The sequence below is a fragment of the Aegilops tauschii genome, chromosome 4 (assembly GCF_002575655.3).
Source record: "Aegilops tauschii subsp. strangulata cultivar AL8/78 chromosome 4, Aet v6.0, whole genome shotgun sequence".
In the NCBI taxonomy this organism is placed as follows: Eukaryota; Viridiplantae; Streptophyta; class Magnoliopsida; order Poales; family Poaceae; genus Aegilops; species Aegilops tauschii.
In genome coordinates, this window is record NC_053038.3 from 516100518 (window position 1) to 516116077 (window position 15560).

Consider the following 15560-nt stretch of genomic DNA (forward strand, 5'->3'; position numbering starts at 1 on the left):
CCGCGCGGCTGCCTGTGAGGGCGGCGGCGAGGCCTCTGGCCGCTCCCTTTCGGTGGTGAGGGCCCGGATCTGAGGCGGCGGCCTCGCTGGTGCGGACGGCGCTCCTCCGGCGGCGGGGAGTGCTCGTCGGTGAGGTTGGCCGGGTCCCCTCGGCTGCTTGGGCAGCGAGGCCCCGGTGGGCGCTGGTCGTGGCGCGGGGAGGCCCCGGGCTCCCCTCGTCAGATCTGAGGCGTTCTGGGCCGCTCGTGACGTATGACCTCCGGCCGGCCTGGATCTCTGGCGTGCTCACGCCTGCTGATTCTGTGGCTGGTTCGGAGGTGGCGGCAGGGTGCTTGGCCGGGGGAAACCCTTGGCCGCCGGTGGCGGTCATGGCGTCGATGGCGTCCCGGACGCCATTCCCTCCTTGGTGGCGGCGCCGAGGCTCAACTTCCCATGCCTCGCCCCTTCCCCTGCGCCCAGGTGAAAACCCTAGCCCCGGTGGCTAAGCGGCGGCGGCGCCACAGCGTCGTCACCTTCTTGAAGGCGCCGACTTGGGCATGGCGATGCTGGGCGTGCATGGCGAGCTTGTCTGTTTCCTGGTGGCGGCCCGTCTGATCTACAGCGTCGCAGCTCCGGGCAGGTGTTTCTGTCTGGTGGCTGCGGTGCTCCTCTTCCGGCCGTGTCTCCGATGGGGACCTCGCCCTTCCTTACCTTGTACCTGCCGTGGTGGAGGGTACTTCATCTCACACATTGATGGCGGCGGAGATCGGCGGCATGGCGCTGTGGAGGCTCGGCGTCCGATGCGCGGAGATGGACTCGTGCAGGAGGAGGTAGCTGTCTGGCGTCACGGTGACGTTGATGGCAGAGTGGCCAGACAAGGTAGAAGCCTCAATATAATCTGAAGACGGGCCTGTGGAAGATGCCTGCGACGACACACGAGTGCGTCTGACCGGATTGTGCCCCAGACCCGGTATGTGGCTCGGCTGGGGCTTCCGGCTTTTGATGTTAGGTTTAGGTGAGTGGTTTGGGTAGTGGCCCAGCTAGCATCCCTTCATCATATGGATAGGAGGAGCGGCATATGTTGCCAAGATGGTGGATTCAGGTTTATTGTTTATAATACTTTGTAAGGTCCTCGAGAATAATCAATAAAGTGGCCGTATGCATCTTCCAGATGCAGAGGCTGGGGGCCATCCTCCATTTCAAAAAAAAAAAACTCAAAATGACACTGAGTGGACAAAGGTTTAAATGGGCATAAGGCACACGCTAAGTTGATAAAAGGTATACATGCTTTAAGAAAACATGGGCATAATGCAATCAACGCCAAGGCATGAATTTAGCCTTTGTACAAAGATAAAAGTAAGTGTTACATCTACAAGCATGGTAATCATGCATGAAACCTGCTTAATTACCGGGAGTACGAACGTTGCCTTCCACTGAAGGATATGCCATGAAGATGTTGTGTATTTTTGTCCACCAATCATCATTTGTTGGGAACCCTTTTGGCAGCTCCACGGTCACTTTGTTAAGCATTGGCGCACATCTAAATATCAGTTTCAAGAAATCAAACTCATGGTCCACCCCTTTGAATTGTATGATATCCAGCTTCTCAAGATTGGTCAGGGAGATAGTCTGGGTTCTCCAGTTCTTAGGCTCATCACAAGGACAATCGGGTGGACATCCATCTTTCCTCTGAAATAAATGTGACATACACCAATGTGTTATACATTTTTGATCGTAGCTAAAGAATGTGCCTAGCTAGAACCTTTCAGTTGATATACAATATTTTTTTCAACTATAAAAACATTGATAAATTACCTCAAATCTCTGTAGGATGACCTTAAGACTTCGTGTCGCAGTACGAAATCGATGCATCCCAAGGAGCTGCAACAGAAATGCTCCAAACACATGTCCTGGTGTTTCGAGATGTACCTCCAAACCAGAGAAGTTGGCAAACATATGCTTCTCTATCTCCGCCGCAAATGCGAGCTCTGCATCTCGATAGTCACGTTGATACTGCTAAAACAATTTTCGGGGAGGACATTATAGTCAGCAAAGTAAATTTAGTAGGAGATCGAGGAGGATATATATACCATGGCAATCATGTGTAGGCACAAGATATGGACGGGAGGGAGAACCCCCTGTCCATTATTGCCCTCCTTGGTCTGTAATCTCACTCCGGAGAGGCCCCAAAGACCAAGCCCAACCCTGACGCTGGAATAGAAGCACCGCCACGAGACATTCTCCACATTCGGTGCCAGAACAGAGACACTGAGGTCGCCACTGTTGCGGAAGAACACAGTCAATTGCTTCAGCGTGGGGGCCTCTACGTCCACACGTCTCGTTGATGCGCCGGCGATATCGTTCTCCACGGAGAACTCCTGCAGCGACGCCGAGCGAACGGTGATAACTTCGCCCTGGAGGTAAGCGCGATGCACCCTGAGCACGCGTAGGCGCGGGCAGAGAGGAACCACAACGGCGAGATGGACAAGGCAACCGGAGATCGATAGACTCTCGAGCGTGGGGAACTCGGACTGTGGGTTGGGGAAGCAGATGAACCGTGCGTCCAGCTCGATGGAGGTGGCACGGCGGAAGCAGCTGGACAGGTCCACGTCGACGTACGAGTTCTCTAGTTCGTGCGGGTGGCTGAAGCGGAACGCCGCCGGCGAGAGCCTCCCGGCGGCGCGGAGCAGCATGGAGACCTGGTTGCTGGGATGTAGATAGGGCTGTAATCGGTAACTCTGTCTTCTCGCTCGGCCACCGGCCCATGTAGGGCCGCGGTCGACATGCACCTTGACCTGTGCTTCAGGGATGTGGATGTCGAGGAGGGAGAGGGGCACGCCACTAGGTCCGAGCGAGGAGAGAGCCGCTAGTAGCGGGCCGGGCGCGACGTCGCGGAAGGTGAGCCCCGGGAGGCGGGTCCAGAGGCCGCGCCACCGGCGGGAGAGGATGCTGGTGCGTGCGGCGGCGCGGGTGCAGCCGAGGCGGACGAGGACCTGGAGGAGCAGGTCCGTTGGGAGGGCGCTGATGAGGTCGGCTCCTCCGCCTCCTACCTCCGAAGGTGTGCAATGACGACGTGCTCTATCCTCGTCCATGGAACGCCCCCTGGATGCAGGCAGGAGAGGAAGATGAAAGGGTAGTGAAGAAGCTGGGGCGGCCGATCAAGGCGAGAAGACTGGAATTGGAGTTGTGAAGGTTAATTAAAGAGGACGGAAAAACCCAACGCGCGCGGGAGAAGAAATCAATGCCTAGAAGAATGACCAAGTACGTTTGAGGATTGTGTTGAGGCCGCCGGCCATGACACCTTCTGACTGCCTTAATGGACTTTTTATCTTCTAATGTACGCTTAAGGAGCTCTTACTTAATTAATTATTATACACACTTGGCAACAAACGATGCCAACATCTTTGCATCTTGTTTCCTTCACTGGCTAACTACGGACGGAGTTCTAGAGGCGGCCATCTTGGAGCTTTCACCGCATATATTTTTTCCGAAAAGGAAGTTTATTTTTATTTTCTTGTATCTATGGCAACTATCTGCATCACAATTTTTCTCTTTCTGAAAAGGAGGATAACCCCACGGCCTGTGCATCAAGTGTTGCACAAAATCATCATCTACATCACAATTAAGTGCTAGAAAATATATTAATGCTACATGCAGGACCTCTCACTCCTTTTGCATTGGTTGATTGATTCCACACTGACAACAGATGATTTACAGAATTTAATGTAGCTAGGGACAACATATTTGCCTATTCCCAAGACAATGAGCCTTACAAATAGGAAAAAATTCTTAGTTCCGAGCTGAGCTTAACAAACCAGAAGGGAGGAGTTCTGTTGTTTCCAGTATGTCAGGCCAAGCTCCGAGATATCACAAACCAAAGCAGAAAAATCAAACTCCTGTATATTTATATTGTCAAAAGTGCCCGCGGTGCTCATTAACTTCCGGTTTAATATGAAGACATTTAAAAGCGGTAGGGGGGGGGGGGGGGGGGGGCAATAGGGTTATTAGTTGTTTGGTGATGTTTCTTTTATTAATCTGTACTCATGTGTGCACGATATTAATTCTCAACAAAGTGGGCTTAAATTTAAATTTTAGAAGTTGGCTAGTTTTGAGAAAAGCCTTACATATCGGAATTTAGGGAGTAGACAACAAACACAATGCACAAGGAAGCCTACTGAATGCACTTATCAGAAGCCAAAAATGTAGTCCATCTTGGTATTTACCCACACAACATAGTTAGCATGGTTCACATTAGTCGTCAAACGTCGCAATTCTCAGCAACTAAACTCCCATGTTTAGTTACCATAGTCTTGAAATAAATGGAGAGCAAAGATATGTATGTGCTTAGCAAACTATCTCTTGCATAGTTGTAATGCACTAATTTTGGCAGTTACTAACTGCAAGCCAATGAAGCGAATGACACAATGATGTATATAAGGCATAGACAACCATTCAAATACTTAACTAAGAGTGATATATACATGATTTTAACTAAGAATACAAATTTCGGGCATGTAGCTCCATTACGATCGTAAATCAACACTTTAGCGGCTTAGTGTACCAATTATAACCACCAACTAAATATCTAAAACGAAATAATGGAGTTGATCTGTGTGGCAGAAGATGATCTTGTCCACGAGCATCCCGAATCTACAAATGCAAGTGTGATAATCATGTCGATGCATGACTTCTGCTGGCGTGCGTTCACTCTGCATCGAGATAAAAAAAACTCGCCTGTTAGTTTCTTCCCAAGGGTATTAGAAATTGATCTGGTGCTGTCAACAGCAAATGGAACCTTATACACAGTCACAAATAAATAAAAACATCAACGCGCGATCAAAAATATGTAACTAGAGATTTCCTTTATAACCATCTTGCTAATCACAACTTTTCCAACGAGTATATGAATCTTGTAATGATAAAAAATTGGAAGTTCCTTTTCACATGCCCTTGGAAATAAAACGAGATAACTAACTTTGATTAAGAAAAACTAATACTTTTATATGCGATTAAATTGTAGTGGTGCAAAACATAAGACATCCTGCATAGACTATGAAGTTACAAGAACAACTATCCAGTTGTCATGATGGAGAGAAACAAAAAAAAATGAGGATGTGTCTTGCTTCAACAATAATATATCCCTCAAAGAAAAACATACACTAATATTGCATATTCAACAAATTTGGGCTGTAGGAGCCAACCAATCTTTAGTGAACTGAACAAACAATATAGTATTTGATATATGCAAACCAAATCATATGGTATGGATGAATTACACTCCCTCCATTCCGAAATAGGCGATGTTTTACATTTCACACCCTTCATGAGATTTTTGCCATGATTATTTTGTATGAATATGTAAGCAAGCAATTATGAAAAAATCATCATGAAACTACTTTCATGATAAATCTAGCGGTATATTTTTTTATCTGGTGAATATAGACAAGTTGTTAATAATTAGTGGGAAAAGATAGAGAATTTGACTGCATGTTTTCTAGGGCGTCATGTATTTGGCATCACATGGTAGTGTATATAGAATCATGGTTCCAGTCCTTTGAGCCCCACTAAAAGAAAACATAGCCTAGAGAACAAACCATCATAAAAGACATCACACACATCATCAAAACATATGTAGCATCACAATGGCCATTTCTACAGCCAACAGAGTGGGTATAAACAAGTTAATCAAATTAAGTTGACCTAGAATGAATGATTGACATGCTAATGACATATCCTAGCCACACTACAATTTTTTTAAGCATGAACGACGTTGAGATGAAAAAACTGTAAAGGTTTCCAAACAATATTACTAGATCAATACAAAAGCATGAATTTAGTCTTTACACGAATATAAAAAAACAATCTAAGAGCATGGTAATCAAGCATGAAACGTGCTTACCAGGACTATGACCAATGTTGCATTCTACAGAAGGATAAGCGACGAAGATGTTGTGTAACTTTGTCCACCAATCATCATCGGGTGTGAACCTTTTCGATAATCCCATGATAACCGTTTTAAGCATTGGTGCGGATCTAAGTATCAATTTCAAGGAATCAAACTCATGATCCTCCCGTTCGAATCCTATGATTTCTAGCTTTTGTAAATTGGTCAAGGAGTAGTCTGGGTTCTCCAATTTTTAGGCTCATGACAAGGACAATTTTGTAGGAGTGAGCATCCATCGTCGTTCATCTAAAACAAATATGACTTGCATCAGTGTGTAGTATATTCTCCAGAATTGAGACCTTGTATCGAGAAGCACACCTAGAAATATTTCATTGTTGCATATACAACACAAATACAAATTACCTCAAATCTGTGTAGGGAGATCTTAAGGCTTCGTGTAGCAGTACGAATCCGATGCATCCTAAGGAGTCGCAACAGAAATGCCCCAAATGCATGTTCTAGGGTTGTGAGATGTAGCTCCAAAGTGGAGAAGTCGGTAATCATATGTTTCTCTATCTCCTCCGCAAAGCGGAGCTCCTCGTTTGGATCACTATGCGAATACTGGTAAAAACAATCTTTCATGACATCACAAATATTTTATATACTAAAGTTGTATTAAATCAAAGACACTTATTTTGAAACTGAGTGAGTATAATTTAGTCGCAAATCCAGTAAGACTGACAAGGAGGGGAGAAACATACTTTGGCAAGAATGAGCAGGCAAAGGACATGGACACGAGGGAGAACCCACTGCACATTGCTCTCCTCCATCAATAGTCTCACTCCCGAGAGGCCCCAAAGACCAAGCCCAGCAGTCACTTTGGAATACAAGCACCGCCACGTGACCTTCTCCAACATTGGTGCCGAGATTGAAACGTTGAGCTCGCCGGAGATGTGGAAGGACATCATCAGTTGCTTGAGCAGGGGGGCCTCCACGTGGATATGGTGTGTCACTGTGCTATTGGACTCCACTACGAGCTCCTGCAGCGACGATGAGAGGACAGTGATGGCGTCGTTGCCGACAAAAACGCCGGCCGCCCTCAGCACGCGCAGGCGTGGGCAGAGCGGGATCAAGACGGCGAGATCGATGAGGCAGCCGGCGAGGGACAGACTCTCGAGCGCGGGGAGCTCCCACCGTGGGTCGGCGAAGCGGAGGTGCTGCCCGCGCAGCTCGATCGAGGCAGCGCGCTGGAAGTAGTGTGACAGGTCCACGTCCACGAACGGCTCCTCTAGGCACTGCGAGGTGGCGAAGCGGAGCGCTGCCGGAGACAGCCTCGCGGCGGCCCGGAGCAGCGAGGATGTCTGGTCCGCGCGGACGGTGGCCCTGTGCTGTAAGGGGACGCGGATGTCGAGCAGGGAGAGGGACGCGCCACCGGGTCCGAGCGACGAGAGCACCGCTAGGAGCGGGCCGGGGGCGACGTCGCGAAAGGTGAGGTCCGGGAGGCGGCTCCAGAGGCCGCGCCAACGGCGGGAGAGGACGCCGGTGCGCGCGGCGGCACGGGCGCAGCGGAGGCGGACGAGAACCTGGAGAAGCAGGTCCGTCGGGAGGGCGCTGATGAGGTCGGCTCCTCCACCGCCGCTCAGACCACGTAGCTCCGGACGTCTGCCATGATGGCGTTCTACGACCTCATCCATGGATCGACCGACGACCCAGTGCAGTGCAGCTCCAGTACGTCCTACTTAATTATGACTTAGTTTGCCAGCTCCGGCTGCCGGCAACGACGATGCTGAGCGGTGGTGCTGGCAGGTGACAGCATTATCGAAGCGCGTACCATATTGAAGGGTTGGTGTCTTGGGTGGACTATGTTTGAGGCCGGAGAATAAACCAATGAAGGAGGATCCGATGTAAACCATAGGATTGGTTTCTTGGGCCAGTAAAGAAACTAAGGGGGTGTTTGTTTTCAGGGATTTTTTGGTGTAGGGACTGAAAAAATCCCTCTTAGAGACTTTTTAATCAAACGGGAGGGACTACTAGGGACTAAAATTTGCTTTTTGGACTAAATGAAGAAGACTCTAAAGAAGAGTCTTTTTTGAGACTTTTCCAACAATGCCCCTCCCTGCACCCATTGCCCCGCCGCCCCATGGTGTTATTTGGTTGTTATTTTTCTGTATACTAGGGGTAACATGGTCTTTTACATGTCATTTAATAACCTCTAGGGAGGGACTAGGGACTTTTTAGTCCCTGAAAACAAACAGGGAGGGACTTTTTAGGGACTAGGGACTTTTTAGTTGGGACTAGGAAAAGTCCTAGGACTTATGAACCAAACAGGGCCTAAGTGTTGTAGCCTTGTAGGTTGATCACATCATGACGGGGATTTAACGAAGTCTTAGTCAAGTAACAGAACATATAAAAAGAAGAAACAAATTGTTTTAAAAAAAATTACACGGATCTCAATGTAAAATGTCATGAATATAGGATTGACTGAGACTTCGTTAAGTCTCAGTCGACTGAGATTTAGCAATAGCCTTACATTTTTTATTATAAAGTGCTTAATAAATGAGTTAACTTATATTTTTTTAGAGAAAATGCTGAAAGCGAGCCTGACTTTGAATTAACAAGAACCTTAATGTGGAGTTAACTTTTATTGCAAGCTTAGTGTGGAGTGCTTAATTGTTCACTTTGGCATCAAACAATTTCTAGCACTTGAGCATCTTGTTTGCTTACTTGGCCCACTGCAAAATAATCTAGTTTGTCGTATGGCCATTTGATGGCTAGGAAGACTCCTCGGTCGCTTTCTTCGTTGAATACAACAATCGATGATGATCCTTACAATTGACGTCTTAGTAGCAGGGATGCAGTTTTACTATTTTAATTTTTAGAACATGTAATAGTTATGTTTGTAGTAGTATTTTCACCATGCCTTATGCCTTCAAAAATAAGAAAACAATTTGAATCCTCAACTTTAATAATTTTTTGAATGATGTTTATAGGTATGCTCTCAAAATACTATCATCAAAATGAAAGCGCGTGGAGCAACACAACATTATGGCTTGTACAAAAAGGTTCCTATCATTCCAATTTGAAGATGGACCGAGCTGGCAACTTTGCCTCAATTTTACTGCTAGCAATTAAAATTTGATCTCATTGCTAGGCGCTCAAATATATATTTTCATACAACCCCAACTCAACAAAAAGTATCATGTGATATTGCCTCTTCTAGTCATGGAGTAAAACCCTCACTAAAATGTTATGGATGGATGCACTCCTTGACTATCACTGTGGATAGTGCGACCACTAGTAGAAAACGGACCTTTAGTACCGGTTCCAGAGGGCCTTTAGTCCCGGTTCTGGAACCGGGACTAAAGGGTCGGGACTAAAGCCCCCCCCCCCTTTAGTCCCGGTTGTGTTACGAACCGGGACTAAAGGCCCGGCCTCCACGTGCCTGGTGTCTGGAGCTTGACCTTTAGTCCTGGTTTGTAACACCAACCGGGACTAAAGGATTTATTTTTTTTGGAATTTGAATTTTTTTAAAAATTTTAAATTTGTGAATTATTTGCACTTAACCTCTAATCACCCCTCATCACTGCTCAATTTAATTTCTAATCTCTAATCACCCATCATCATTCAAAATCGTCTAACTTCCCGGCCGGTCACCCATCCTCTCACTACTCCAGCCTGAGCACGCTTAACTTTCGAGTTATATTCCCCCTTGTTTCCAAGTCTGCATTTGTTGTTTTCCTGACAATAGTAAGCTATCAATCCTATTAACCCTTAGGAGTTAAAATTGAGCATGAAGTCACATGTTACACCGTTTGAGTTTGAAACTATTATTCTTAAAACCAATAATTATTTAGTAACACTAATATTTCTTGACTAAGTAGTTTGACCATATTTGACCAAAATTCAAAAAAACTAAAATTTGAGCATAACTTTTTTTCCTTTTAGAATCTGAGGATTCTAAAAAAATTGCAAAACGGCCTACGGCCGTCAAAATTGGATGTGGATTTTCGTGCTGAACATTTTGATATATTATACTTTTTTTCGACATCGTATGCAAAAGATATAGTCGTTTTACTTTTTCATCACACTTTTTTGCAAAACATGTCCAAATTTATGTTTTTTTATTTTCCTAACTAGTACATGTAGTAACATAACTACATCTCGAAGGATTTTAATTTTTGAAGTTTTATCATTTTCTTTTATTTTTTTAAAACTGAAATGGCGATACACCGGGGGGGGGGGGGGGGGGGGTACAGATTGAACCCCTTTAGTCCGGGATGGTGTCCATCCAATCCGACCATCGACTACATCTACTAGCACCGTCCCAGCAAGAGTCACAACTAAGGTTAACCAAGCCAGACTCACGTTCTATTAAAGTGGCCAAAGAATTACTTTTTAATATAGCAAAACTAATTCTATCAACTATTATTATAGGCTAAACAACTATTAATGCAAAACAGTACAAAACACTAGCAAAATTAATATTAATTAATTACAAAAAATTATCTACTGTTGTCTAACAGAAGCATACTACACCATGTTAAAATCTACAGAAAGAACTAACTAAAAATAATTGAAAACAACAGTTAAAGGACTAAAACAACTATATAAGCAAAGCAGTACTGTTTTAATTAAAATCCTAAGTTATATTATTCTAAAAATAACCAAATTAACCTTACTGTGACAACAATCTGACATGTGACTAGGAGCAAAAAGAATTAAATTAAAAACTATTTTTAATCTCAAATTATTCACAATCTAGTGTTTGAAGCAAATTTGAACAAATTCATATTTAAATCTTTCAAATTTGAAAACTAATGGCACAAAAAGAAACTATACAAAATTTGGAATCTAATGCAAAAAGAATCACTCAAAAATATCAAATATCCTGAAAGATATAAGCAATTTGAAACAGAAACAAAAAACAAAAAACAAATTTCAGAACCCCTTTAGTCCCGGTTTGAGACACGAACCGGGACTAAAGGGCATCACATCTTTTAGTCCCGGTTCGTGTCTCAAACCGGGACTAAAGGTTTAATCTTTAGTCCCGGTTTGAGATACGAACCGGGACTAAAGGGCATCGCACCCTTTAGTCCCCGTTCGTGTCTCAAACCGGAACTAAAGGTCCTATTTGAACCGGGACTAATGCCTTCCCGACGCCCTAGCCGCATGAACCGGGACTAATGCTCACATTAGTCCCGGTTCGTAATGCAACCGGGACTAATGTGTACATTGAGAGTGGACGAAAGCCCTGTTTTCTACTAGTGGACACAAAAGATTTCTTTGGTAAGCTTGGGCGGCTCATAGGCACATTTTGTGAAGTTTTTCGTGCTTTCTCACAAACCACTTCAATTCTCCATCCTTGTATTTCTACTTTACCGCAGAATCAGAACTCTGGCTCCAAAATTGCTAATTTTGGTGTCATGCAGTTGAAAAAATATGTTCGATTCCTATTGCTGTAAATCTGGAAGTACGTGATTGGTATCAAAGTAGAGTGATTCTAGAATATAAACTCATTTTTAGAGGTATATATTGATGTTTATGCTTGAAATTGTGGGAAGCGTTAGATGGAGCATCCATGTGGATGTCGATCATAGTATTTCTCACAATTCCGAGCACCCATCGGAATTGCGTCACCGCTGCCGTAATCGGCGCCCTGAAGTTGTAATCGGCACATGAAACGGACCGCCGGAATTGGTACCCTGTTGGAATCGCCCTCGCTCTCACCATCCTGCTCGTGGTCCTCCAATCTCTTGCCGCCATGCTCGGGTTTAACCGAATATTGTTCGTTTAGCTGAGTATATAGATAGTGGACATTGAAAAAAAAATTGATGTCCTACTGACGAGTGGATTCCATGATATAGAGATAGCTATTATGTCGATTATGTGTTTGCGCACAATAGTCGCGACATCAATATCCATATGGAGGGCACTTCATATGAGATATGAAGGCTGTCAGTATGACCGGCTCCGCTAGAGTTGCTCTAACTGGGTGCATTTAGATTGCATGATTTGTTAATTGCAGCCTCGTGGGGGCATCTTAGCTGATTGCACGGATGAGTAGGGGTTCACTTAATGCAGTCACATCTTCTGCTATGTACTACCAAAAGTCGAGAGATATTATGTCATCTAGATGTATTTCCTGAGTGTTTGTTTTGTTTGTTGCATTTGTATTATTTTGTCTACTTTGCTACATTTGTGTTATTTTTGTTTCTGTTAATCCTTTATAAATAGTTGACTAGACAACGTTGAGTTTCTGGCACCGTCACTGTTACCGTCACCAAGCTAAGTGATACTACAATTATTTTTCTATCGGAAACAATAGAAATACACCCATTCAAACGTAAGTGAGTGGAGATGCAGATTCCAAGATTGGTCAAATGCAGTCTTATGGGGTTAACATGATGCAGATCTTGTCCTACCGATCATCGATTAGATAAAAAAAAAGGAAACCAGATCCGACTTCACTTCCTGGATTATTTATTTATCTACTCGGTAAGTACGTAGCTTTGAGCAGAGCTTTTAATGCAAAAGCTGAAACGCCTCGGCACGCGGGCACACCACGTGCGACCCACCCGCAGAGAATCCACACCGCGGTGGGACAGATTTGGCTCGTTCTATGCATGGGGAACGTGTTGACCCCGCCTGCACGCAGCTGTTTTGGCTACTGGAGACAGACAGCGAGGCCCCGCGCCCTCCTGGACCCACGCGTCACTGGAACTGTTTGGTCTGGGCCTCGCTCCGCGGAGGGAGCACGTGGTCGTGGCGGCGTCCAACGCGCGCGCATCGGTGGCGGGCCTAATGGGCCAAATGAGTAATTAAGTATGAACCACACTGACAGAATCCACGGCCCACTTGCCGAATAAACAACCCAATTCTGGCTCGATCCTCGCGTGGGGCACGTGCTGACTGGGCCCCGCCCGCCCGCCATGCACGCAGCTCGATGTGTGCGGAGGACGACGGACGCGTTCACTTGGACTGGGGCCTTGCGCACGTCTCGGATTTGACTAACTAACCATGGCTGCCCCTTGTTAATCGAGTCGAGAGCGGCGGAAGGCTTCTTCTTCTTCTTCTTCTTCTTCTTCTTCCGTGTCAATGGAGATTCGGAGCAGCCACCACCCGGAGGAGGCGACCGGCAGTCTAATGAGGCCGGGATCAGGTCGGTGCTCCCTCCCTTCACCCTTCAGATTGTGTACTAGCATTGAACCGTCAATTAGTTTGGTTCTTCTTCATTCAGACTACCCGCCGGGACTGCTGCAGCGAGGAGGAGCGGCTGCGGCTGCGGCGCACCGGCGGCAGTTCCAGCCCATTCCGGCGCCCTTCATGTCATTCAGGCCGCCGCTTGCTGACACGCCGGCGCCCCATCATCAGGTTCGCGTTTCTGTCTCATTCCGCTCGGCTCCAATGCGATTCAGATGCTGCTCTGCTCCTCCCACGAGATAGCAAGATGCTAGTCGGTCTGCCTGACCTGACCTGCTTCGGTACTCTTGTTATGTAGGGGCAGCTCCGGTTCCACGGCCACGGCGGACCCAGGCCGTATCACCGGCCGCAGCCGCCGCCGGGGAGCAACCCAGGTGCCGCGGATGGCGCCGCGTCCACAACTCAGCAGCGTTTCACCGCCAACAGTGCCGTCTATAGGTCTGCGGTTGGCGTCTACGCCCCAAGGTTTGAGCTGATTTCCTCAACTAATTCTAGTGACTCACGACGGTAGTTTCAGACTGGGATGTCGTTCTGACTGACAAATGAATGAATGATGTGCTTTGCCTGCAAACCACAAAGCCGGCGCATATGGAATCCCAAGTCAACACTCATGACTATGTTCTACAACGGCGCCGTCAACGTGTTCGACGTCCCGGTGGACAAGGTATATACATGAATTGCTCATGCGTGTGGTGAATGAGCCAAGCATTTTTAGCTTCTCATCATGGTCTAAACTTGCTTGGAGATGTGGGTTATTGATTATCTCCTCTTAACCATGCATGGCAGGCCCAAGAGATTATGGTATTAGCAAGCAGGGCATCTGTTTCAACCCCACCCAGACCCACTGAAATTCAGAAATCAGGCTCCCATGTCCCTGCCAATACCAGATTTGCAGTGCCCGACCCGAGGAAGGCCTTTGCAACTAACGTATCCACCATTTCAAGTCGAATCCCCGCTGTGCCACAAGCTCCGACGCACTCCAGGAGCACGCCGTCAGGCTACCAAAATTACACTCCAGCTCCGACGACATCTTCAGTCGCACCATCATCAGTTGTTCCTCCGGTAAGTCGAGCATCTTCAGCGCAACGACCGATGCAACAAGCATCTTCAGTTGCCGTCGCAGAACCTATTAGGCCAATAGGTACGTACAAAGTTACTATTTGTTACCACTTGTTGTTGCTAGCTAGTTCTGCACTTCAATTCAGATTGTGAGAAAGTGTTATAGTACTGATTCATGCTGTTGCTTCAGCTGTCCGTCAATCTCGGAAAGCATCTCTTGCCCGATTCTTGGAGAAGCGAAAAGAAAGGTATACATATATCGCGTGTTAGTTTGGTGATTACACTTTGCAAAAGCAGTATCTCCTTGGTTCAAATTTCATCAGCGCGCTATTTCTTCCGCAGAGTTTCAAGTGCCACGCCATACCAGTTGTCAAAGAGCCCGCTAGAGAGCAGCGGCAGCTTGGGCAGTGCGAGCACTCCAAGCAGGTTATCTAGCGCAGACAATGCTCCACCCAATAACAACTGCCAGGAGTCTATGAGCTATGTTAGCAATGACGCTATGTTGGCAATTCCCCATAGGGTGGTTATAGAGTTGGAATGAGAGAGAGACAAAAAAAGAGTTTGTCTTCTCTTAGTCTTAGCAAAGAGATGATCTTCTTAATTAGAAAGATAAATCAATTTTTCCTATTGTATGAGATTTGTTCTTCTAATTGCATATTCCTTAGTTTTATTTTAATCACCTTATATTTTTAGGAGCATGCTACCATTAACAGATAGAGGCAGCAATAAGAGATAACCCATATTGTATAACACATTCTTGGTCTTCTCTGGATGTTGTGCAATGCATAAAGCTTGCTGGATCTATATTTATACTGCTAGTCGTTTGTTGAGTTAACCAGGCAACGTCTTTGCCAAGTTAAACTCGGCGAATTGGACTTGCCTGGACATGGCCGGCAATCATTAAGTTCGCCAAGTTCTTTCTATCAGGAACTTGGCGAATATTTAAATAATCTTTGTCGAGTTTTGACTGTCCGAGTCGGCAGAGCAATGTCTCTTTGCACAAGCGAAAGGCGGTAGGAAAGATGTGGAGAGGGCACTCAGAGTGCTCCAAACTCGTTGGGGTATTGATCGTGGAGCTGCAATGGTGTGGGAAGTGGAGACACTTTGGCAGCTCATGACATGTTGTGTAATCTTACACAACATGATTGTTGAGATGAGGTTGAAGGGGCAGCCCACACGCATGATTTTGAGAAGCCCGGAGTTCAGGTTCGCCTCTCAGAACAGGAGCCAGAGCATATTGCCAACTTTTTTTAGATGCATCGACAACTTCGAGATCAACATGCGCACATGCAACTTCTAATGATCATGTGGAGCAGATGTGGATCATCCATGCTGGAAATCACCGAACTATGTTGTTTATGTTTTAGTTATGCACAATGACCAAATTTTATGTTTGGACTATGTTTACATTATGTGTTTTTATGTACCGCTAATTTGT

At 46.0% G+C, this 15560-nt stretch overlaps 3 protein-coding genes across 3 annotated transcripts; 1 reads left to right on the plus strand and 2 right to left on the minus strand.

Annotated features, from left to right (window-relative positions):
• Positions 1 to 722: 722 nt before the first annotated feature.
• Positions 723 to 3071, minus strand: LOC141022058 (uncharacterized). Its single transcript, XM_073497939.1, has 5 exons — positions 2115 to 3071; positions 1909 to 1995; positions 1795 to 1860; positions 1402 to 1668; positions 723 to 902 (listed from the first exon to the last, which is right to left on the minus strand). Exons 1-5 carry the CDS (start codon positions 3069 to 3071, stop codon positions 723 to 725), a joined length of 1557 nt encoding a protein of 518 aa, XP_073354040.1.
• Positions 3072 to 6579: 3508 nt separating this feature from the next.
• LOC109762619 (uncharacterized) lies at positions 6580 to 7557 on the minus strand. Its single transcript, XM_020321492.1, has one exon. It carries the CDS (start codon positions 7555 to 7557, stop codon positions 6580 to 6582), a length of 978 nt encoding a protein of 325 aa, XP_020177081.1.
• Positions 7558 to 12865: 5308 nt separating this feature from the next.
• On the plus strand, positions 12866 to 14806 carry LOC109762618 (protein TIFY 6a). The gene is made up of 7 exons (XM_020321491.4): positions 12866 to 13022; positions 13101 to 13234; positions 13362 to 13528; positions 13643 to 13727; positions 13850 to 14204; positions 14313 to 14370; positions 14465 to 14806. The coding sequence occupies exons 1-7, from the start codon at positions 12959 to 12961 to the stop codon at positions 14661 to 14663; spliced, it is 1062 nt and encodes a 353-aa protein (XP_020177080.2). The 5' UTR covers positions 12866 to 12958; the 3' UTR covers positions 14664 to 14806.
• The last annotated feature ends 754 nt before the right edge of the window (positions 14807 to 15560 follow it).